We start from the raw sequence: 24,768 nt of genomic DNA, 5'->3' as shown, positions 1-24,768 counted from the left end.
TGACAGGTCCGTGTATGCCACTGTTGACAACTGCCGAATAAATGCTCAAACGCTGAACTGTCATTTTCATAGGAGAATTACCTGTCAACGGCGTAGCGAGCTTTTTCTTTTTTCTTGCTCACTCATAAACAAATCTAGATTGAGTTTAAATAAGGGCGAAAGTAACATGAGAGAGTTCTCTTCGTCGACTCTCTCTTCTGCAAATTAAATAAAGTGACAAGATGCAAATTCAATCGAACTTTTTTACACTTAGACGCTAGATTGCATCGCAACCTAGCGATATAAATATGACCAAAAAGTTCAACCCAAGGTTCAACCATACTTGCATCTTCCCTGATAAAAATATCATAAAAATACGATAAATTTTATTGTTACAACACCATTTTTTCGAAAAATATTCACCATTAAACGTATTGCAATTTACACGGTACACGCACCATCATCCCTATTGTTCTATACCATTCGGCGAACGGTAAAAGGCACTTTTACAATAAAAAATGGTGGTCGTTATGTATCTTAACCATAAAATTTTGAGAAAATTTTCATACACTTTTTCGCGAAAAACAATAGAATGTATTGTGTTTTTATGAGACATTTTTAGGGCAATTTTCAAAAGAAAACAATATATCTTATTGTATTTTCATTGTTCTTACAATACAAATCCACTTATCCGCGAGCGGTAATGGCGGCGGCGGGCACAATTAACCGATTCGAATTTTGACGTTTCTTGGGGATCGCAATCGGTTGGCGCCACCAAACGGTAGGTGAAGGGGTGAGGAGGAGAATGAAACTGTTTTGACTTTCCCCCATGAAACGTCAAAATCTGAACCGGTTGGATATGCCCGCCGCCGCCATTACCGCTCGCGGATAAGTGGATACAATTAATTGAATGGCGTCAAATGAATCGTTGTTACAATAAAAATACAATAGAATTTGTGTAGGTGTTTTCGCTTTTGAAAATCCATTTTTTTTTATCCTCCCCTGTTGGGGAATTTAAGCCACTGCGTCCAATAAGCTGAACTTTTGTGACATGTCCCGTTTTGATATTCGCATCTAGCCAGCTAATTACCATGTGTCAAGTAATCAGCTTCTGCCACGACGCGTCGTCTCCCAGTCAGGTGCAATGGAATTAATAAACCCCAAGACCTTCCCAGGTTCTGCAGACCAGATCTCACTGGGTTGCAAGCAACCACTATTTAGAAATCTTTGCCTGCGCATGTATAAAGCACCACAACTGCAAAGCAGATGTTACGAGGTTTCACGTTCCGTATCACAGAAACGACAGATATCACTCTGAATCTGGCCAATATTTTTCAAGTGATACCTGCTCGAACAGTGTCCAGTTACTAGGCCAGTGTATGTACATAGAGCTCTCTTGTTGAGCTCTAAGAGCTTTTTGGTTTTATAAGCATTTGGTGTTATAAATCGTTTTGACTGATTGCAATTTTTGACATCCATCCAATTGGATATCACTCTCTGCTCAGCCCAGCATTTCAGATCCATTTTAATTGTACAGTTTGATATTCCGCAGAATGGTTCTGGACCAACAAATTGTAAATTGGAACCACTTTTAGCAAGCTCGTCTGCCATTTCATTCCCTTCAATGCCGCAGTGACCTGGAACCCAGTATAAGTTTACTGAGTTCCCTTGACACAGCCTGCGCAGTGAAAGAATGCATTCCCAGACAAGCTTTGAAGTACATTTGTAAGCGCACAATGCTTTTAGTGCAGCTTGACTATCTGAGAAAATACAAATATTTGCATATCTGTATTTTCTCTCAAGGCAGATATTTGCGCATTTCAAAATAGCAAGAATCTCTGCTTGAAACACCGTAGGATAGTGTCCCATCGCCACTGAAATTTGTATTCCAGGGCCGTAGATTCCTGCTCCCGTTTTTATTCCAACTTTTGAGCCATCTGTATAGAATTTGATTGATCCTTGACGAACAGTGGGACCTCCGACTTCCCAATCTGCACGAGTTGTTTCGTGCAACTTGTAAGGAGCATCATGGTTCTCCACAGGTTTCATCCAGTCTTTAATCATTTTCATTACTGGCCTATTTTGGAAGTATTGTGAAATGCTCAGGTGACCTACAAGATCACCTGGCATAAACTTTTCAACTCGTTCCAGTCTCAGCAATTCCTTTTCTGCTTCTAATTGCACGTACTCGTGCAAGGGTAGCAGATTGAGAATCGCATCTAAAGCTTTTGATGGAGTGCTACGCATCGCTCCTGTAACAGCAATGGACGCAAGACGTTGGATTTTCGCAAGCTTTGATTGCGTGGTAGCCTCTTTTGTTTTTGGCCACCAAACAAACGAAGCATACGTCACTTTTGGGCGGATTATGGCAGTATAAATCCACATTATCATTTTTGGTTTCAAGCCCCACTTCCTGCCAATAGTTTTGGAGCATAACCAGAACGCACTTGTTGCCTTACCGATCACGGACTCAATTTGAGCATTCCAGTTCAGTTTGGCATCCAGAATCAAACCTAGGTATTTGACTCGATCACTAGGATGAATTTGTATCCCTCCAAGCCGAAAAGCTTTTAGGTTGATCTTCCTTCTCCTAGTGAAAGGGACAATTACGACTTTTGACGGGTTGATGCTAAGGCCCTCCTTAATACACCATGAATGTGTATAGTTTAGGGCCCTTTGCATTCTCTCCGAAACAGTTTCGTCATACTTTCCTCTCACTATTATGACTATATCGTCTGCAAAGCCCACAACTTCGAAACCTCTTTCCTTCAAGCTTCTTAGAAGATCGTCTACAACTAAGGACCACATTAGTGGTGAGAGGACTCCTCCTTGAGGGCAACCTTTCGTTGCCCTTACTGTTATAGAAGAACTTCCCAGCTCAGAGGTGATTTCTCTTTTTGCAAGCACAGTATGAATCCAATGTCCAATCCTTTTTGAAAATCCATAGAATTGATATTTCCCGCTAACATTTATATCCAGCATTTACGAGCATTAACGGCCGCCAGAATGATATGCACATTTTATGATAAGAGTCGAACACTCTGATGTCTGTCTGGTATGTGTTGCTTGGCAGCTGTTGATCTCTATCATCAATCTTTTCTAATAACTGCCAAATATCACAAGTCAGACCTCAGGTCGTATGATCCATATCATAAATCGTTCACAATACATGTGGCCATTAGTATATGTAAATGCTGAAGAAAAATGTTACCGAAAAATGTGAATTCTTTGGTTTTTCAAAGGCGAAATCTGTTTACATAACAACAAATATTATTGCATGTTTATTTTAACATCGGTTCAATTGACCTTGTTCACGCCTAACGTGAACAAAGTTTCGCATTTTGTCCACTCGTCCGCACAGTTCGCACCCATAGTGCAAAACACATTAATCTAGCCACGGGTACATACGTTTGAGTGATAGCCAATATCGCACACAGCTGATCATACTTCAGTTAATATTCCACATAGGGTAAGAAATCAAACTTTGAACTAGTCAAATTGTAATCTTAATTTGAACCATTTCCAAATTCATTAAAACGACGTACTTTTCAGGCAAATATTGTCCCGAAAAAGATGTGAAACAGCTTTCCGTAATATAACCTGATAACATGGACTTTGAAAGCATTAAAAAAAAGCGTTTTTGTCATGGAAAACAGGCAATTGAAAAATCACTGTGATTTCACCCATTTCCATCAAGAGAAAGCACATTTTCGGTGCACTCGTACAGCTCATGCATTGTATCACACGCAATATGTGAACACGTCAAATGAAAGCCTATTTATCGTAGAATCGACCAACCGAATAATATTCAGCATTATTTGTCATAAAATTATCAAATTTCAGTGATTCTTACTTGGAGAATGTTATCTTAAGTTGAACCATTTGTAATCTAAATTTGAACTAGTAAACAGGGGTGAGCTTCTAGTGTTGGCCTGTAGATTGCGCTAGTGGTTGCTTTGTTTACTCTTGGGGGATGAAAAAATCCAAATTTAGTTTCCAATTTCCTAAAGAATTTCGAGCATTCTTAGTTGAGATTCCACTGCCTAATGAAAAATAGGTATGAGAATTAGCAGATTCATGTGATTTTTCATTGATTAGCATGGAATTGGCTGTTTTGTGAGTTGCTCGAGCTGCTGCCGCCAGTAGTTCAAATTAAGATTGAAATTGGTTCAAATTATGATTGCGATGGTTCAAATTAAGATTAAAATCATTGTTGATGAAAAATCAAATATTTCAATGAAATTCGGTGCAAATACAAACTTTTTACCATTTAACAGAAAGCTTATACCCGTGGCTTTCATGTACATACGATTTGCCGTAGTAAATTATTTCAATGTGGGAGAAAAAATCACTTAAAATTTGCACTGCTTCAGAAAGCCGCAATTTGGTTCAAATTTTGATTACCTACCCTAGGTTGTGTGTAGAGCCACACATCTACTATTTTGTAGTCCGGGCCAATTCTACAGTGATTCGTAACAATCATCTGCTTCTCTCTACGAATAGCAGATGTTGTTTAGTCTGCAACCAATAGAATGGACAAAGGAATCTATCGCGCATCTAACCGATCGTATATATTGGATACGAGGCAGAGCTACAAAATGCCTTGTAAGCAAACCCCCCCCCCCTCTTTGTACTCCTGTCTTTCCACTGTTTCCTTCTCTATGACCAACAACAGAAAATTCCTTCAGTACAGTAGTTGACTGCCACCCAATACAGTCCTGCGGGCTCAATCAGAGCACCCTCCGCGCGCGCTCGTAAATATCATGTGTATATATGTAAATAGAACAATAAAGATGAACTAAGTGTACCAGTTAATTGGAGTGTTTAGTGGAAGATCACTAGTTACTGTTTCGAAGATGACCATTATGACCTTCATCCCCGGCCCAGAGCTCGACCATCCACAACGGCGTCAACAGACCCCATTAAACAAATTGTATTTGTATTGTTATCAATGATAGTTTACTAGTTACTAGATTCCTTTAATTTATTGGAAAACATTAGAAAAATCATTGTTCATCTTTTTCTTGTCGTAACGTCCTTACTTGGCTAAAACATGCTTTTCAGATAGTTTTCTGCAAGTACTTTCTCAGTTATTCATTGAGAGTTTCCTCTGCCAACACGGCTTGACGTCTGTCAGTCGTTGAAGTTTTAGCGAATAACATTCGATAACCGAAACATCTTGTACTCAAATTTAAAACGAAAACTAAAAAAAAATATGTCAAGTGATTTTGTATTTGATTATACAAACATGATCCAAGCAACAATAAATAATATTTATTGTTATTTGTTTGTTACAAATTGTTTTTAAGTGTAATTGAGAAATAAACTCTTTTTTAATAAAAAGTCCATGAGAACTTTGCAGTCACTTTTGCAACTATATAAAAACAACTTAAATTAATTTTTACTGATAGTAACTTTAAATTATTATAGAACTATTGAAAAACAATCGAATCAATTAGTCACTAATGAAGCTAATGTTCCCTTATTGTACGAATTATATGGGCTTGATTTCTATTGTAAAAAGTAACAATATATCTACTAGGTGTTTTATTGTGAACAATAAAACCAGTCATATGTTAATAATATTTACCATGTAATGAATGGTAACTTTTTATCCGGGTTGTCACTTAAATTTGAAGAAGAGAGATTCGATGAAGAGAACTCTCTCATGTTACTTTCGCCTTTATTTAAACTCAATCTAGAAATGGTCCCTCTCTCCATCCTTCTCCTTCTCGTGTTTGCTTAGCAGAGTGAGCAAGAAACAAGAAAAAGCTATAGACACCATAGATTCCATAGACTCGCGGAGACATGGTTGAGCAATACGATTTTAGTGTGTTTTACTATGAATTTAGAGTGTACCAAGCAAATATGACGTCATGCAATCCATTGTCGCTATTGAAAACGTGACGTCATGCTCGTTTGGCTACACGAACTGACAGTTCGTTTGGCTACAGTTGTCTACGTCTCCGCGAGTCTATGGAATCTATACAGTCTCGATTCGCTGGTTGGGTCACGACTGCGCCCCGATTAGCGAATCGTGTTCGTTCGTTGGGGCAACTGACAACTGATCAAAATGCTCTAGACACACGCAAGTGACGAGAAATACGTCAAGAAACACTCACATATTTGCGCAAACGTTCTGTATACAGGGGCTGTGATGCGACGGCGCTCAGACGTCAAACTCGTTTTGACATCTATTTTGACATTGACAGTGCTTTTTAGTTGGGTTTTGTCCCAACCAGTGAACATTCAACCATCGAGACAGCCCATCTAACGAGCTCTCAACGAGCGAATCGTCACTGTAGTGTCTATAGCAGGCCCCCGACACGGCCTATATCAATGCATTGGAATCATGGTAGACAGGATGTCCTGGGCGCTAGTAAATAGCGCCCACTGTCAAATGCGAAAACATCAACAATTGTTTGTTTAACGTTTATTTTGGTTTGTTGATCAATTTTTGGAATCATTATTTCCACCTCTTATGATCACAAAGCACTTCAAACTCGCTTTAATATTAAATGTACGGTAAGAGGAGCATGCGATTAGTTGAATAAAGCAACCCAACAAACACGCATTGTAAATGTGATTTCGTGTGTGGCTCACAACATCAAATAAAAGCTGCGTTTGTTGATTACACGCTCGTTTCAATTTGCACGAATATATTGTCGGGCCGCCACCAAACCGGACTTCGCACAATCAAGTCGCGACGCGACCAAACTCGCGACGTTTTTCAATCATGTCAAAGGTAGTGCGCATCCTTCCCGTTGTTGTCAGCAACACAGCGCACTAGATGCGAAACATTTGCGACACTTGTGGACCAAGAAAATGGCAATTTTTGATAGAATGTCGGTCTTGATTCCAACCGGATAGACAATAAGTATAAGGCAGTTAGATGTTGGCTACGATAAATTTCATTGATGCCAGGGGCCTGGTCTATAGACTTTACCCATAAAATGAGGTTGTGCACTCTTCGGTGATTGTGGGTAAACGTTACTCATATTTGGGTAATCCGACCTTAGCGTGCAAATTTGGGTGAAATTTGCAATATTTAATTTCTCCGTGTAGTCAAACCGGTTTTGCGCGTGGAAATTTTCGTCTGGCAGCCCGGGACTGACCGAACTTTCTCCCAAACAGTTTTTGACAGCAAGCAAGAGTGAAGAGTGGTTTCTGCTTTTAGTGGTGTTGCGTGTATGTACACGTTGCATTACACGAACACTACCTGAGTTACTGGTTGAAAATAGTAAACAAAAATCAGCTGTTCCCGGCAAAACCAAATGGGCATATTTTCAACCAGTAGATTTGCATTAGTGTTCGTGACGCCGCGCTGCGAAACCACTAGAGAAGTGAAGTGCCCATCAGTGCCGACATCGAGCAGAAAAGTTTCCTGTTTTCAAAACAACATATTCTTTTTGTTCAAAATTTTATCATAAAATTACATTTTACCATGCCATTACCACTAATTGCACCGGTAAGTTTTGATTTTTTTTATATTTGATCACATTTGACATAAATTAACGAATAAATTAAAGAAAATTGTAATATTTTGAGTTCGGTTTTTCCTTTGTGAGGTAACCGAGGTGTGCCCAAATAAGTAGCTTCAATTTTCTTCATCGCCAGAATGCAGTCGAACCGATGCAGGTGGATGCTCAGCCGGAAGACAACGAGAACAACGAGGAGGATGCGTACATCGTGGAAAATCCTTCCATCGATTTGGAGGTATACGCTAATCAGTACACTGGACTGGCCAAGTTGCACCGGTTGATATACATTGCGGACCATTGCTCGACGCTTCGTCTGGAAGCCCTGAAGATGGCAATCAACTATGTAACTACAACGTACAATGTGACGCTCTACCAGCATCTGCACAAGAAGCTCGCTGACATGTCCGGCGGCAGTACACTTCCGGATGTTGCGGCTCAGTCGAGCTCTCAGGTGAGTGGAGCTAGGACAACCGGTTGAGGTGTTTGCTTCATCAGGGTCAAATGTAATTTCTTTTTTTTTGGAGTAACGTTTCAACTGCGATAAAGCTTGGTTCTTATCTTAGTGTTCTATGCACTTACGTTACATAGTTGTTAACTCGGGAGCGGTCGCATCGTGTACTGAGTACACGCACCATAAAAAGGCACGCTTGTGGTACACAGTGTAAGAGTGGTGTCGCTAAGGGTGATATAAGACGCGACTGCTCGATAGCTTCCGACTGACAGCTTCCTTTGCCAATGATCATCTTGCGTGTGTATTAGACTGGTCCTGTTGAGGCGCTGGGTTGCCGCAAGGGAAAGGATCATGACGCGAAGGGGGTGGGTTATCGGGTAGAAAGATGACGGGTATTTTACCCATTAACCTTAATTACTATTGAATTGACCCTTGGCTAGGTCGAAATGGACTGTATGCTAAAGGATCCTAGGGGAGACATCTATATTGTGGACGCATTGCGCAACCTGTTCATGGAATAGACTAAGAAAGTTTGAGCCTAGAATGTGCGGTGCGGCAATGGCCGCCGATCTCGTTTGCCTTTTGGAACGGAGTGGTCAAAAGTGAATTATTGCCAGAGAAGGAATTGATTTGGGACGGGACTCCAATACATGAACTAGCTTCCAGAAAGGTCGTTAACGGCCATCCAGATTTTGGACAACACGTCCGAAATTTTCTAGAAGCGATCTGCCTGCTCAGATCAGCCATCTCCTCTGAAACGGGCGTCTACGGATGTTACGCAATCTGGTCAATATTTTTCAGATAAGGTAATCAATAGCGACAAACTTCCCGTCACAGGAACTCGCCGGACGCTCTGCCACGGAAATGGCTCTTTAAAGACCCTCCAGGGCCTGGTCGATGTCCTCCTCGGTGTCGAGCAGCGAATTATCCTCGATGTTTTGGTCCAGCGTTTGCGCATATAGACCACCCAGTTCACATAGTGATCAGTGTACGCAGAATATGGTACCGCAAACGACAAATATGCTGCAAAAAAGGCACGGCAACAACGCTTTGTGTTTTCGTTAGCAGATAAGGACAAAGATCGCTCTCGAGATTGTTTGCAACAAAAACTGTAAGAATATTTGTCTCGTTCTGTTCACATCGTGATTTTCGCCTTGTTTTACAACTAAAACTTGATTTTAAGGTTTGCAAGAGTCCTAATTCGTCCAAATGCTTATGAATTCAATGATGTGGGTCGAAAATTTCTACAGAAAAGCCGGAATATCGACACAGACACGGCAAACGATGTTTGTTTTATTGCTTTCATCTCATCGCCTAACAGGCATTTGTTGCGGAGCGCGTTTGTTATTAAAATGCACCGCTTAGGACATAGCGTTTGTTTTTTTTGACGTAATCCGTTTTTCGTATTCTGATAGTGATAGTTTTTGCGTTGGTAAGCTAGTGAAGGAACCACGTTGATTTGTATTTCAGCCACCACCGGATGGCGATCGGAGCGGAGGTCCTTGAGTATCATTGGTTTCGAGAAGCCCATTTTTGACAGCTACACGTCCAAGGTGGAGGGGTTTCCTGCCGTATAGACGAAGATGGACTCGTCTGAATGTTGCACAGTGTACAGATCATGTTGAGTGATCGTAAAACAGTCGTCGGTTTTGGTTCCGCCGGTAGTTTCCCCATGCTTCATGGCGTTTAGACCTCCTACAATGACAAAACTCCAATAACGAGCATTTGATCTAGTGAGAGCCGTTAGGTCGTTCTTGAAAGTAACTCCCAGCCTAGGGGCGGGACAGCTCTAATATTGATTAGCGGTATTAGAAGTATTAGGAAATATTAATCCCAGATCCCAACCATGTTTGAACTAAGTAAGCCACGCCGATTCAACAGCATCAATATGGAATGACAACACAATAAATTGAAAAAAAAAATGTCAATGAGCTATTATGAATCGGACATCTGTGCTGTATCGTAGTAATATTGTATGAATAAATAAATTAGCACTATAGACTACCAATAGAGCAATAAGTAATTGGTCGATTTCGGTGCCGTTCTGGATCGTGCTTCTTATATCAAGAGAATGTTCTCTGGACATACCGCTGGCGGACATGATCGCCAAATTGATCTAGGTAGTGATAGCGTTGGTACGTACGCCTATTATGCAAAAGTTTGTTCGTTGCCTATGTAAATATTACACCCGTTCCAATCTGAAGATTTGATACAACACCTAGGTCCTTGCCTAGGTCACACAACCGGAAAGTATTCGTTATTCAATATTCGATGGGCTTGGCTGAATAGCCTAGAATCAGCCGCGATATCCTTGCTCAAAACACCTCGGATAAACAAAACTGAACTGCTTTATTGGAAAAAATGAAAAACGCACCGTCATACACAATATTTTCTCTATTCATTGAATATCCAACTTAACAATAAACAGTAGTAAAAGTGTTTCCTCGACCAATTTGACGAAGCCGTTTCTTTTGTTGCCCCTAAGTACAGCCTCATCCCCGATGATACAAGTTGCTGCTCAGATTGTTTTCACAGCTGTTAACAAATAAACAGAAATTAAGAAATTTTCAATTGAAAGAAACTGCAGAAAACCACGGGCAAACCTTATTTCCTCTTCTCGCCTACGTGACAGTTAGTTGTGACATGGAAAGTCATGGCATACTATCCAAAAAATGTTGCGGTGGACGGTTAAGATTAAGACATTAATATTTATTAGGCAGTATTAGAGTCGGTATTAGAAGCTGTCCCGCCCCTAGCTCCCAGCCTAGTAATGGTTCATGCACTGCCGAGGATAATATGCAGCAGCGAACCGCTTAATCCCCTCTATGCCAAGTTGCTCGGTGATGAAGACGCGGACTTCTAAAAGAACGAAATATTGTAGTTATTGACGATACTCGAAACACCAGCCCTCCTCTGGAGTTGGTGCGATCAAGTCGAATGATGTTTTGAAGCCAGAAGCTATCGCCAGATTGCAGGTGGGTCTCGGTAATAAGCCCAACGTCGAGTTGAGTCGACTCGAGAGATGATTCTTGTTTCGGGCTTCTTTTTTGCTGTCTCTGCTTACTACCTATAGCATCGCAAGTTCAAACATTCTTTGCAACGATGAACATTGGAATTTGAAATAATACCTTTTTTGGTCATAAACCTCTCTATGTAAGTTAGACGGATTTTTCTAGTGCTCAAATACCTTCATTATTAATCTATCCAAACGAGGATTAACAGGACCTTTATTTTTGACCCAATTTTTAGCTTATGCTCAAACGTGTTCTTCCCACCGCGCTTCCTGTTCACTGCTAACATGATTTTCTCACCTAACTGGCATTTTAAGCTCTCTGTACATCATTTATGCACAATTTGCATTTTTGGCGAGATTGTCCCAAACTGAATGTAAGTGACGACGACGACGATGATGATGAAGAAGAAGAAGCTAAAGTTTCAACGGTGCAATCGAAGATGCGGCAGCTGACTCACGACGACAGAAATGTTTGTTTTGCTGCTACTGCAGGTGGAAAACGTAGAGAAGTGGAACCAGCAGAAGATTGGTGTTTGGATTCTGCTTGTTTGATGCATTTGACTGGAAAAGCGTTGAGTGGTTTGTAAAAGAAAAATTGTTTTGGCAGATAGTAATGGTAGGGAAATTTTTGCAAGAGAAATTGGTACAGGAAGATTGACGGTAAATAGAGAGAATGGCAAACACGTGATTCCGATTAAAAATGTGTTGTTCGTGCCAGGACTGATTGGCAATTTGTTGTCTGTTATGCCTGGTTTAGACTGTTCAATTGAAACGAGCATGTGAGTTGCAAACTTCTCAAACATGTTCAATCCAATGGAATGACGTGTTTAGACTGAGCAAATGACTTGGGTGTCCACTTGCACGCTCTTGAATGCATCTCAATTGAAGCAAGTGTTTACATTCTTCAACTCGTGCGGTGCGTAAGCAAACTGAATTGAATTCAGCTCATTTGACAGATGACTTGAATTCAACTCACATGAATTGCGTGTTCAGACGGGGCAAGTGAGATGATTTCGTTTGACTTGAACAAAAAAGTTGAACATGTTCAACTTTCGTTCAAGTCAAGTCAGTTGCTCAACTGAGATGAACGGTGGTGTTTACACGTTCAATTCGCATTCAATTGGGCATTTTCCATTGACTTGAATCAAGTCACTTGCACTGTCTAAACCAGGCATTATGCCTGGTTTACATGGAGCAAATGACTTGATTCAAGTCAATGGAAAATGCCCAATTGAATGCGAATCGAACGTGTAAACACCACCGTTCATCACAGTTGAGCAACTGACTTGACTTGAACGAAAGTTGAACATGTTCAACTTTTTTGTTCAAGTCAAACGAAATCATCTCACTTGTCCCGTTTGAACACGCGTTTCGTGTGAGTTGAACTCAAGTCATCTGGCAAATGAGCTGAAGAATTCAATTCAGTTTGCTTACGCACCGCACGAGTTGAAGAATGTAAACACTTGCTTCAATTGAGATGCATTCAAGAGCATGCAAGTGGACACCCAAGTCATTTGCTCAGTCTAAACACGCCATTCCATTGGATTGAACGTGTTTGAGAAGTTTACAACTCACATGCTCGTTTCAATTGAACAGTCTAAACCAGGCATTAGTTGTGTCGTTGAGAAAGGATTCAGTGTGAGCATCAAAACTAAAGAGTGTGTGATTATGAAGGAAAACGATGTAATAGTGGTAGGCAAGAAGAACAAAGGGTTGTACGTTGTACAATGAAATGGAGTCTTAGGAAATGCGGGATGATTATTCAGATTGATGTAGTATGTGGCTTGTGTTGTTTATAATGCAATTTGTTTTAGTTATAAGTCAACTGTTTCTGTAGAAACACCGAATAAATATTCTGTGATCCGTAGAAGTGTTCCGTGTGTTTCTTTTGGGATCGTGTAATTTGACCAGATATCGGGGGTCGGCCAACACATCTCAGTGGAAATATCAGGAATCTTTTTATAAATAACATAATTATCGATAACTGTGGTATCATGCATTTCAACAATATCGAGAAATTCAGAGTAGTTTTAATGTTTTTTTTTGTCAATTTCAGGATATACCAAGCTTCGATCAAGCATGGGTTGAAACAAAGAGCAAGAAATCGGCTCTGAAGCTGGAAAAACTGGATTGCGACTTGAAGAACTATCGAGCAAACTCCATCAAGGAAAGCATCCGACGTGGACATGATGATCTCGGAGACCATTACCTAAACTGTGGCGATCTGTCCAATGCGTTGAAATGTTACTCCAGGGCTCGTGACTATTGCACCAGTGGCAAGCACGTGGTAAACATGTGCCTCAACGTAATTAAAGTTTCGATCTATTTGCAAAACTGGTCGCACGTTTTGAGCTACGTGGCTAAAGCAGAGAATACTACGGAAGTGGCGGAGACTTCCAAGGATAAGGATCCTAATCAAGCTGTAATTACGCGCCTAAAATGCGCCGCCGGATTGGCTGAGTTGGCAACACGTAAGTACAAGTCGGCCGCAAAGCACTTTCTGCAGGCAAACTTTGATCTGTGTGACTTTCCGGAAATGATTTCCACAAATAATGTGGCAATGTACGGTGGACTCTGCGCCCTGGCAACGTTCGATAGGCAGGAACTGAAGAACGTTATTTCAAGCAGCTCTTTCAAGCTTTTCCTTGAATTGGAGCCGCAGCTGCGTGACATCATTTTCAAGTTCTATGAATCTAAGTATGCGTCCTGCCTTAAGTTGCTCGACGAAATCAAGGATAACCTGCTGCTGGACATGTACATTGCACCGCACGTGAATGCCCTCTACACACAAATTCGCAACCGAGCCTTGGTGCAGTACTTCAGTCCGTACATGTCCGCTGACATGCGAAAAATGGCAACAGCCTTCAATCGCTCGGTAGCGGCCCTCGAGAACGAACTGATGCAGTTGATACTGGAAGGACAAATCCAGGCCCGAATCGATTCACACAACAAGATCCTGTACGCCAAGGATGCTGATCATCGCAGCGCAACGTTCGAGAAGGCTATCAACGTGGGCAATGAGTTCCAGCGGCGTTCGCGGATGCTCATTTTGAGAGCTGCCATGGTTAAGCACCACATCCATGTTAAGGTAAGATTCGGAGACTCAAACAAGTCATGATTTTCCTTTTTTGTAATGCCATTTATGTATATATTTATTAGTGTGGGTCATCGGAAGCGTTTTCTCAAATCACAGCTTTTTTGGTTCCGTTTCGGGTCCTGAGTATCTGTGCAAAATTTGAGCACGATCGGTTGCGTCTACACTTTGCGCATTGCAATTGAAATTTGTATGGGATTTTGTATGGGAAAACATACTTGCATTTTAGCCATAAGTTGAAATTTTTTGTCTGAAACTTTTTAACCGATGCTGTAAAAGGATAGTCGAGGAAGAACTTTGTTGAAGACCGCAAAGCGATCCGATGCTTGTGAAAATAGTTATAACCAACGAACCGCATGCATGTGTTTATGTTTTAACATGTAAAGGAATAACAATAGCAACAAAATCATGCTGTTTCGGCAAGCAATGCCAACGCTATAACTTTTTTCATAAGCATCAGATCACTTCGCGGTCTTCGACAAAGTTTTTCAGGACACCCTAAGGTATGTTTTCACTTTAACGGTTACACGGTTTTGGAAAAGTTCGAGCTTGTTATGAGAGAAATGCAAAAAAGTGAGTTTTCCCATGTAAAACCCCATACAAACTTCAAACGCGATGCGCAAAACGTAGACATAACCGATCGTGTCCAAATTTTGCACACTTATTTAGGTCCTGAAATGGGATCAAAAAAGCTTTGATCTAATGGGATACCACTGAATTTTTCACTTTTCCATATGAACGATGACCCACTCTAATATTTATAGTTGTTCTACTATTCAAGGAATGCAATCGAAATTCATAATTAAAGAATACCTATACAATTGTTCGAATTGATGTTTGAAATTTGTTTCTTTTCCATTACAGAATCAACCCCGTGAGAGCAGCCACGCTACGGAAATTCTTCCAGCTACGGGATCATCCTCGTCACCACTGGTCCGTAACTGACTGAATGAGGATGATTTTTTCTTTCGGTTCAAGAGGAAACTAAAATAAGATGCGATTCGTAGAACACGTATGGCTACCCTTGGAAGTAGATTTTTTTAAGTCCCATTGAAATAACAGAATTCAGAATAAACGGCTTTCGAATTTGACAGAGCAAAAAAGAATTAATACTTACACAAATCCACTAATGTAATTGATATGTCATACCGATTATAACTTGCAAAATAAACAATACTCCGGAATCATTACAAATAATTATTAAATCTAACGCCTTTTGCGATCACGCCTTGGGCTCCTCGAACGAGAACGATCACGATCTCGCCTAGCGTAGCTGCTTTCGCCATAATGCCGGCTGGTGTGTGCTGGCGAGCGTGACCGTTTCCTGGGCCTATCCTTATTCGACCTTCTTCGGTTGTCATCTGCTTCCGAGTCCGATTCGTCTTTGTGGTAGGACTTTTTCGACTTCTTCTTTGCCGATCGTTTCTCCCTTTCGTCGTCGGAATCGTCTGAACTACTGGATGAGCTGGAACTAGATCTGCGCTTCTTCTTGTGTTTCTTCTCCTGCTTATGGCGCTTTTCAATTTTTTCCAACTTTTTCAGCAATTTCTTCTTCTGCTTCGTCGAGAGCGATCTGAGAAAGTCGGTTTCCGTTTGAACTTTATCCATGCCTGGTTCTTCCACCAGTTTGTGCGAAGTGGACAACTCTTGGGCACTTCTTTTCATTGCAAGTCCATCTTCACGGAGGCCTTGCTCCAGATCATTTTTGGAGAGAATTTGGTTACTTTCCGCTTCCGAATGGATTTTCTTTGCTTCGCTCATCGACAGGCTGTACATGGTACATTCCTTGTCAGTGTTTATGTGTCCCCATTTGTGGCATTTAATGCACCGCACGTTTCGAACTTGGATTCCAAACCTGGAATAAAATGGGAAGGCGTGTTAATGGATTCAATGAATTTTCAAATTATAACAGAAATCGAAACATTAATGATAAACCTAATATTTTTAAAGATATTTATGACATGAGTTTATGGCTACACTTTTAGAATTCAGCAATCCGAAAAATCAAAATTTGATTTAATTATTCCATTTAAATTTCCATTTCCATTTAATATTCCAACTTACGGCTGATCACGAATCTCCGTGTCCCCCTTACAGTAGCTTTCCCTCGGGGCATTGTACTTGCGCTGCCATTCGAACTTGTACTCGGCCTCATCGGTCGGTCCGCTTTCCCGTTCCTTCTTCATGCCCGGAGGCAGCTCGTACATAAAATTAACGCTGAGTTTGTCCTTGCTCTCCTTACTCAGCATTGCCTTGTTGTCGTGCAGTTCCTGCTCCTTTTCGTATTGGTTCCGGAGTTCCTCCTGTTTCTTTTTGTAGGCCTCCGCCTGTTGTTCTGCCATCCATACCTGCGGAAATTGTATCAACATGTTTAGAATCAATCAAAATCTACTGCGTCGAAAATAAAAACTTACCCGTTTCAGATTATCTCTGGAGGCTGGATGGAAGAACTTCTTGCACATGTAATTATTGAAGCCTTTCCCCATTTTGGAATACTTTAGGACACAATTACAGTTTTTTTCTTGGATAAAAATGTAAAGAATGCGATGGAAAGCAAAAATTTTTCTTTCCTTTGTTTACAAACGTTTGACAGAATCTGCAGATGACGAACTAGGCACGCTTAAAAACAGTAACACAAACTGCCTGAAGAACAAACTGTCACTTATACACGAAACCGCCAAACTACGCAAAATTGAGTTCTTTTGAGGCAATCCCGCATACACAGAAAAAACTGTTGTGTAATATAATAATAATATTGCGCATTGCGCGGTTATAAGTGCCAAAGTATCTTAATACCAAGGTAAGAGATTCCCGCTAATATTCACGGATTAGTGGGAAAAGGAAAAAAGCAAAAAAATAGTTATGACACAGACAAACAGACGTCTCACTCTACTCACTTCTCATCGTTACCCTTTTTAACGGATAGTTCAAATATTTTGTAGTTCGCAAATCGCTCGGTCACGGCGCTCGCATCGTTTTTGCTCCTGTTTGACGTTTGCTCACTACTGCCACCTACTGAGCGATTTGCGTAACACAGCCTGGTTAGCATTGGGCGATTATGTTTTCGTGACGATGATTTTTATCGCAATTTGTTCCAAGTGATACGTCTGTTTGTCTGTGGTTATGAAGTTTGCGCTGATTTGTATGGGCACATCACTATTTAGCAAACTTTCTTAAGAAATTAAGCACTTCCATCTTAAAAGGGAACGTTCAAAAATTACGTCCAACATTTGGGGGAGGGGGGGGTCTAGAGAAGTGTGACAGTTCGTGTATTAGGTATAGGGAAATTGCGTGACAGAGGGGGAGGGGGGGTCTAGAAATCCCGAAAAACGATGGACGTAATTTTTGAATCTTCCCAAAGCTATTATTTAATTGCATCTGACTGGATTAAATGTGACCTCCATGCAATAAAACAGAAAATATCGCCATTTGAAAATCGGTAACAATTTTTTTTTAATTGGTTCTAAACATATTTTTTCAGCATTTAGAAACATCCAAACTAACAACACTTCACAAACTTTACTGAAGTAATGACATTTTAGTGTAAAAACACCAACTTTTCATAACTAACGCAGATGTGTTGGTGAGTCTCATTTTTGACATTTGCGGGAATCTCTTACCTTGGTACATATTTATATACTTTGTTATAAGTGCGACGATGAAGCACCGACTAAACCGACGTGCCACTCAATTCCGAGACTTGACCGAAAACATTACACGGTAAATTCAAATTGCAGTGATCGCTAGTGTCAAATTGAAAGTGACGTTTAGCCCGTCATGACATTTATACAGCCGGCGTCGCGGCGTCTTGATCAAACGCTGTGTAAACAAAATCACGTGATGGCCAGTATTGTCAGTCTGTAGCTTTGCGTTGCCTCAGAATGGAGCATTACGGCAATTACGGGATACTTAAGAATTTTAGGAAGCAATTAAGGATGTTATAATAAATGTCCCAGCCTGAAAATAAATCCAAACATTGGCGGCTGTTACCATCTGCACACTACATTCCCATCGGATTATGCAAGCGTCGCGACGATGATGCTACTCCTGCTGCCGTTTTAGTGACGCTGACTGGGCTGACTACTGTTTCAACTTTTATTTGAAAAAAGAAAATTTCCCAGAAGTCAATACTTATATGAATTAGGCCTATTAATAAATTGTGCTTTCTGAAAATTAAGATATGAAATTGTGTTCTGATAAAATCAGCAGTGACTGCAGTATGACGAAGGCATGACCACCGACGACGGCGACGCCGCGGAATACAAACAAACACTCTATGTTTAAACCAATCAAAGTATGAAATTCTGTAAGCTTATTGAGTCTTTTACGCTCCTAAAAAGTTTTGCTTTGGACATAGTTCGTGAATCTATCTTTCCTTAGTTTATCATGAGAAATTTTTGGTAATTATTATGAAATAAACAGCATTATTCAATGTTTGAAAAATCTGTTCATTCCAGCACACCTATGGGTGGCATTATTTAAGAGTGTTCGAAATATTTCGGCCAAAATAGTTCTGAACCAAAATCAACAGATGGCGCTAGTTTTCAACGGTTTTTATTTTAAAATTTTGGACGAGAATTTCATGAACCTTTGCACTACACCCAAAATAATATTCACCTTAGGTTTACGTGAAAGCATACATAGATTTTTTCCACTGTATTTTTCACGTAAAATCAACTTGGGGGTCCGGTAATGCAAAGCCAGCCAGATCCTAGTTCATTGTAAAAAGTTGTCAGATAACAAATACGTGATTTTCCAGTTTATCTTAAACAGCTGCCAGATTATCATAACATGAACCTCCAATAATTACCACTGGATTTTACTGATATTATTTATACCGCATTTAGTTCACCACTGGACTGCGAACTGCGACTTCATAAGTGCGAAAACGTAAATAAAAGTGCGCGTTTGCATCAAATCAGGTTGATGTCTTCGGCGCACTATTTCTTCAATCTATGGTGAACAAGTGCTCTGAAGACACCGAGTTGATTTGATGCAATCGCGCACTTTTATTAGTGTTTTCGCACTCGTGAAAACTAGTGCGATAGTCCAGTGGTGAACTAAATGCGCTATATCATCATGGAATATTTTGTTATTCATTTCACCCGGATTAATACACTTGGTAAATAACCGCATTCAGTTTATTGAGCAGTTTATAAATATAAAGAAAACAAGACAAATAAACACTTATTCTAATCACAAATTCTTATCGCTTTTTCTGCATGTAACAAACCGGACGCCACCGCTTCCAATAAGTCTTGAAGCGTACTTCCGTTGAGCATCAGTTGTGCATTCTGGGTTGTCTAAAAATAGAATTAATGAATAATTAATTTATTTGAAAACCAAATATTTTACGCACGAGAACTTACGTTTAGTTTTCTCCGCGAGCTGATACGCGCAAAAAGTATCTCGTACGATCAATCCGTACCCGTTCGCCCCAAGTACTTCCAAATCCTGCAGGGACAGCGTCAACAGATTATTAAGTCCAATATCACACTCTGGAATAATTGATGTAGTTGTTTGAAAAGTACATTTACTATTTATTTCGATTACTTACGTTTGAAAATCTCCGAAAAATGCGAATAATGTCCAGAGGTCTGCGAGGATGTCCGGCGCCATGTTGATTTTGGTAGTTTTCACACAGGAAAGTCACTTAAAGCTGGAGTGCTACGTGACCAATCACGTAGCATGAATATGATAAAATGTAGCTCGAATGGGAATATCACGTAGAGATTACCAATGAATTAGAGGCTTTTATCGGAATCCGATAAATTAGAAATAAGGAAAGCAAATTTCAATTCAAGTGATGAATCACGTACATCTAACGGGAATATTTTGTTGCGTGTAGCTGGCATGTCGGTTCGTCGGTGGAAATATTTCGAACACTCTTAAATAATGCCACCCATAGGTGTGCTGGAATGAACAGATTTTTCAAACATTGAATAATGCTGTTTATTTCATAATAATTACCAAAAATTTCTCATGATAAACTAAGGAAAGATAGATTCACGAACTATGTCCAAAGCAAAACTTTTTAGGAGCGTAAAAGACTCAATAAGCTTACAGAATTTCATACTTTGATTGGTTTAAACATAGAGTGTTTGTTTGTATTCCGCGGCGTCGCCGTCGTCGGTGGTCATGCCTTCGTCATACTGCAGTCACTGCTGATTTTATCAGAACACAATTTCATATCTTAATTTTCAGAAAGCACAATTTATTAATAGGCCTAATTCATATAAGTATTGACTTCTGGGAAATTTTCTTTTTTCAAATAAAAGTTGAAACAGTAGTCAGCCCAGTCAGCGTCACTAAAACGGCAGCAGGAGTAGCATCATCGTCGCGACGCTTGCATAATCCGATGGGAATGTAGTGTGCAGATGGTAACAGCCGCCAATGTTTGGATTTATTTTCAGGCTGGGACATTTATTATAACATCCTTAATTGCTTCCTAAAATTCTTAAGTATCCCGTAATTGCCGTAATGCTCCATTCTGAGGCAACGCAAAGCTACAGACTGACAATACTGGCCATCACGTGATTTTGTTTACACAGCGTTTGATCAAGACGCCGCGACGCCGGCTGTATAAATGTCATGACGGGCTAAACGTCACTTTCAATTTGACATTAGCGATCACTGCAATTTGAATTTACCGTGTAATGTTTTCGGTCAAGTCTCGGAATTGAATGGCACGTCGGTTTAGTCGGTGATATTTCGGCCAAAATAGTTCTGAACCAAAATCAACAGATGGCGCTAGTTTTCAACGGTTTTATTTTAAAATTTTGGACGAGAATTTCATGAACCTTTGCACTAGCTGGCATGTCGGTTCGTCGGTGGATGAAGTGCGGAATCTCAAACAAAAGTGCGATTTTGCATCAGATCGTTCCAGTGTCTTCACCACACTTATTCATTATTGAGTTATTAACACGTCTGTTTCGGTTAATGGTAACAGTGGAAGTGAAAATTTTTATTTAAACATCTATGCATAGCCTACTACAATTTGTTATTCTAGGTTGCTACCCACTAGCGTTCGGTTGCTATCTAACATCCCCGCTCAACCGAATAGTCCTAATTTATTCCTAAGCGTCTCGAACTGTCCACGTGGTAATCCTTTGGTGAACAGATCTGCCAACTGCTGATTTGTTGGGATGTAGCGAATCTTGAACAGTCCTGCTTGCAGTTTTTCGCGGATGAAATTGTAGCGTATGTCAACATGCTTCATCCTTCGGTGGTCACGTGGTTCCTCGGCTATACAAATGCAAGACTGGTTGTCTTCGAAAAGCGGTACGGGCTGCAGCAACTTGACTCCAAACTCCAGAACAAGATTCCGTAGCCAGATTGCTTCGCAAACTGCATTACTGAGCGAAACATATTCCGCCTCCGTCGAAGAAAGTGCAACTGTACTCTGCTTCCGAGTCGTCCATGAAACTGTTCCACCAAAAACTTTGAAGACGTTTCCTGAGATCGACTTGCGGTCATCCGAATCGTTTCCCCAATCAGCATCGGCATAGCCCTCTAGCGGTTGAGAGTCTTCTAGTCTCCGGAACACCAGTCCATGATTCACGGTTCCCTTCAGGTAGCGAAGAATGCGCTTGAGGTGACTCCAGTGTACGTCCGTAGGTGCTGACTGAAATTTGCTGAAAAAGTTCACAGCTGCACTGATGTCGGGTCTTGATGAGAGTGCTAGGTACGTCAAACACCCAATCAATTCACGATACGGTTGAGCCGTTATCGGTTCATCCTTACGCCGTTCCAATTTTAGATTTGGTTCCAATGGTGTAGCTGTTGGTTTGCACTCTCTCATGCCAAATCGTTGCAGCAGGTCGCCGACGTATTTGGGCTGGCTTATCTTCAACAATCCTCGTGCTTCGTCTCGGTCTATTTTCAGGCCCAAAAACATCTTCAACTCTCCAACATCGGTCATTTCAAATCTTGATGATAGCTTCTTTTTCATTTCAGCAATCAATTCCATACGGCTTGACGTCAGGATGATGTCATCAACATACAGGAGAAGATAGATTACATCGTTCCCCTTTCGCCACCAGTAGAGGCAGCTATCTAACTGCGAACGTTGGAATCCAAGCTGTAGAACGAACTGATGAAATTCTGAATTCCAGCTTCGTGGGGCCTGCTTCAATCCATACAGGGATTTCTTCAGTTTGCAGACAAGATCGGGATCAGCTTGCTTGAGTCCTTCGGGTTGCCGCATGAAGATTTCCTCCTTCAACTGTCCGTTTAGGAATGCGGTTTTTACATCCATTTGATGGATATGATACCCCATTTGATTTGCTACCGCCAGTAGCACACGCACCGTGGTTCCTCTTGCTACTGGTGCGTAGGTCTCGTCGTAATCGAATCCTTTCCTCTGGGAATAGCCCTTGGCGACCAGGCGGGCCTTGTAACGGTCGACATTCCCAGCCTCGTCGTTCTTGATTTTGAACACCCATCGACAGTCGACGATGTTCTTCCCGTGCGGCTTCGGAACGAGTTCCCAGGTCTCGTTTTTACGCAGTGACTCCAGCTCACTCTCGATGGCTGTCTTCCAATGGTTCCAGTCGTCTCGCTGCCGTAGCCCTTCAATCGTTGTCGGCAGGTTCTCTACGAACGATTCAGCATTCAGCGCAAACGCCCTCGTCGAATCGTGGTCATCGGAAACACCTGAGAAACATTCAGCAGCAGTAGTTGCCCTTGAGCCGGTAATAAAATCTAAAAACTTACCGGGGAGTCTGCGCTCCCGTTCGCTGCGCCTCGTGACCACTTCTGCGGGGCAGTTGACACGTTCTGGTTGCGAAGGGAGCGCGCCGGTTTCATCGTCATCAACAGGCTTGTCATCATCGGATGTCAGGTAATCTTCAAATTCATCTCGTTCTTCTTCAGATTGATAATCGATCGCATTAACAGGCTCCTCAGGTTCGGAGTGCGGTTCCAGTACCGCATGGCACAGAGAACAGACATTCAGGCTAGAACAAATTTCATTCGGAAAGTTGTGTAAGGATTTGAATCTTTACTTGAGTAAGGTTGCAAACCAATACACGATGACAACACTAACGCCACCAAACACCATATTGCCACAGTCAGTGGTGAATTGAAACATTTCAAGTGGTGAATTAAATTAGTATGGGAAATTAACCGATTGCAGCGCCACGCTATTGCCACTTGTGTTGCCGATTTCAAATGGTCGTTAAATTCCTTACACAGTTTCGGGACTGGACTTGTACGTCTGTTCTCTGTGCGCATGGTCATCTGAAGCTTCCGACTCCGCATTGATCCAAAGATCCGCATCTTATCAATGTTGGGCTTCTTTCCATACCATGCTTCAAATGGTGTTTTCTTTTCTTTTAGAGCTGACGTCGGACTTCGATTGGTAACATATGCAGCAGTAACCACCGCCTCGCCCCACATGGATTTGGGTAAACCAGCATCCTGTAACATCGACCGGGACTTCTCCAGCAGCGTGCGGTTCATCCGTTCCGCAACACCGTTCTGCTGGGGGCTATATGGAACGGTTGTCTCGATGCTGATGCCTTTACTGCGGCAGAACTTGCGAAATGATTCTCCGATGTACTCGCCGCCGTTGTCGCACCTCAACCGGGACACCTTGGACCCGAAGAACGCTGTGACCCGAGCATAGTATTCCTGAAACTTCTCGCTTACCTCATCCTTGCTTCGTAGAAGGTAGACCACCGTGAAGTGACTGAAGCCATCTATGAACGTCACGAAGTAACGCTTGTTATCCCAGGTACTCGGTTTGAATGGTCCACAGACATCCGAATGCACCACCTCTAACGGCCGTGTTGGGCGCCGCTCAGCAACATCATCGAACGGTTGCCTGGTTTGCTTCGCTTGAATACACACCTCGCATATGCACCGACCGGGCCAATCGGAAATCCTCGCTGCTGTCTCTACCATACCGTGCTTCCAAAGAGTCTTCATGCTTGCTTCTCCGAGGTGACCAAACCGCCGGTGCCACAAATCGTACAAATCTTGCTTTGCAGCCATCGCACCTGGCTCGGAAGATGCACCTCCACTCTCACGCAGCTCAATATTCATCTTGTACAGCTGGCCGGTCCGCTGACCTGTGGCAACCACGCGTCCATTCTTCAAAACCGCCACTTTACCGTTGGAAATGTTCACAGCCATGTCGTTGTCTTCAACTCGTCGCACGGAGAACAAGTTGCACTCCAGTTCCGGGACGTACAAAACTTCTTCAACCACGGCCGGGAGCTTCTGGTCACCGACGATCATGTTCACTCTCACCGTCCCCGCATATTCCGCTGTAATCGCTTGACCAGATTTGGCTACTGATATACGCACCTTTTTCGCCAACGGGTGTAGCTCCTCGAAGAACGCCTTGCTTCTAACCATATGGTCGGTGGCTCCAGAGTCAAGATACCAGTCGACATTCATATCCGCCGTTGTCCTGGTAACCGTAGACAAACAGTCCGCCGTGGTAGCGACGAAAGCCAACTCCGTTTCCTCGGCAACGTTTGCTCGATATTTTGACTTCCGATACGATTTTCCTCCGCTTTGACGGTTGCCTTGACGACCAGACTCGTTTGGTGAAAAATTGTCCGGACACTCCGCTCGCTTGTGCCCAAACTTACCGCAACCGTAGCACTTCAGTCCCGTCTTTTTACCTGCAAACGCCGCATCGCTCACGTGTCCAGCTTCATCATCGTGGCTTGAATTCGCTCTCTTCACTTGTTCATCCAGAAGCCGCTTTTTCACGTATTCCAGAGTTAGCTGTTGGGGT

The 24,768-nt window shown here is 41.7% G+C and overlaps 2 protein-coding genes across 2 annotated transcripts; one reads left to right on the top strand and one right to left on the bottom strand.

The window, feature by feature from the left end:
- The first annotated feature begins 7,107 nt into the window (after positions 1 to 7,107).
- On the top strand, positions 7,108 to 15,215 carry LOC109430674 (COP9 signalosome complex subunit 1b). Its single transcript, XM_019706755.3, has 5 exons — positions 7,108 to 7,140; positions 7,321 to 7,447; positions 7,597 to 7,911; positions 12,981 to 14,012; positions 14,883 to 15,215. The coding sequence occupies exons 2-5, from the start codon at positions 7,424 to 7,426 to the stop codon at positions 14,961 to 14,963; spliced, it is 1,452 nt and encodes a 483-aa protein (XP_019562300.1). The 5' UTR covers positions 7,108 to 7,140; positions 7,321 to 7,423; the 3' UTR covers positions 14,964 to 15,215.
- Positions 15,125 to 16,634, bottom strand: LOC115270233 (corepressor interacting with RBPJ 1). Its single transcript, XM_029879489.2, has 3 exons — positions 16,433 to 16,634; positions 16,083 to 16,366; positions 15,125 to 15,873 (listed from the first exon to the last, which is right to left on the bottom strand). Exons 1-3 carry the CDS (start codon positions 16,502 to 16,504, stop codon positions 15,225 to 15,227), a joined length of 1,005 nt encoding a protein of 334 aa, XP_029735349.1. The 5' UTR covers positions 16,505 to 16,634; the 3' UTR covers positions 15,125 to 15,224.
- Positions 16,635 to 24,768: the final 8,134 nt, after the last annotated feature.

This window comes from Aedes albopictus, chromosome 2 (genome assembly GCF_035046485.1).
Source record: "Aedes albopictus strain Foshan chromosome 2, AalbF5, whole genome shotgun sequence".
Taxonomy (NCBI): domain Eukaryota; kingdom Metazoa; phylum Arthropoda; class Insecta; order Diptera; family Culicidae; genus Aedes; species Aedes albopictus.
Note: the sequence above shows the minus strand (reverse complement) of the source record. Positions and strands in the feature narration are given on the sequence as shown.

Excerpts from the sequence above, each read along its gene's own strand:
- LOC109430674 (XM_019706755.3), top strand. The coding sequence starts at position 7,424 with ATGCCATTACCACTAATTGCACCG. Across the intron at positions 7,912-12,980 it reads CGGCTCAGTCGAGCTCTCAG|GATATACCAAGCTTCGATCA; the intron begins GTGAGTGGAGCT and ends TGTCAATTTCAG. Across the intron at positions 14,013-14,882 it reads AGCACCACATCCATGTTAAG|AATCAACCCCGTGAGAGCAG; the intron begins GTAAGATTCGGA and ends TTTCCATTACAG.
- LOC115270233 (XM_029879489.2), bottom strand. The coding sequence starts at position 16,504 with ATGGGGAAAGGCTTCAATAATTACATGTGCAAGAAGTTCTTCCATCCA. Across the intron at positions 16,367-16,432 it reads CCAGAGATAATCTGAAACGG|GTATGGATGGCAGAACAACA; the intron begins GTAAGTTTTTAT and ends CAATTTCCGCAG. Across the intron at positions 15,874-16,082 it reads ACGGAGATTCGTGATCAGCC|GTTTGGAATCCAAGTTCGAA; the intron begins GTAAGTTGGAAT and ends ATTTTATTCCAG.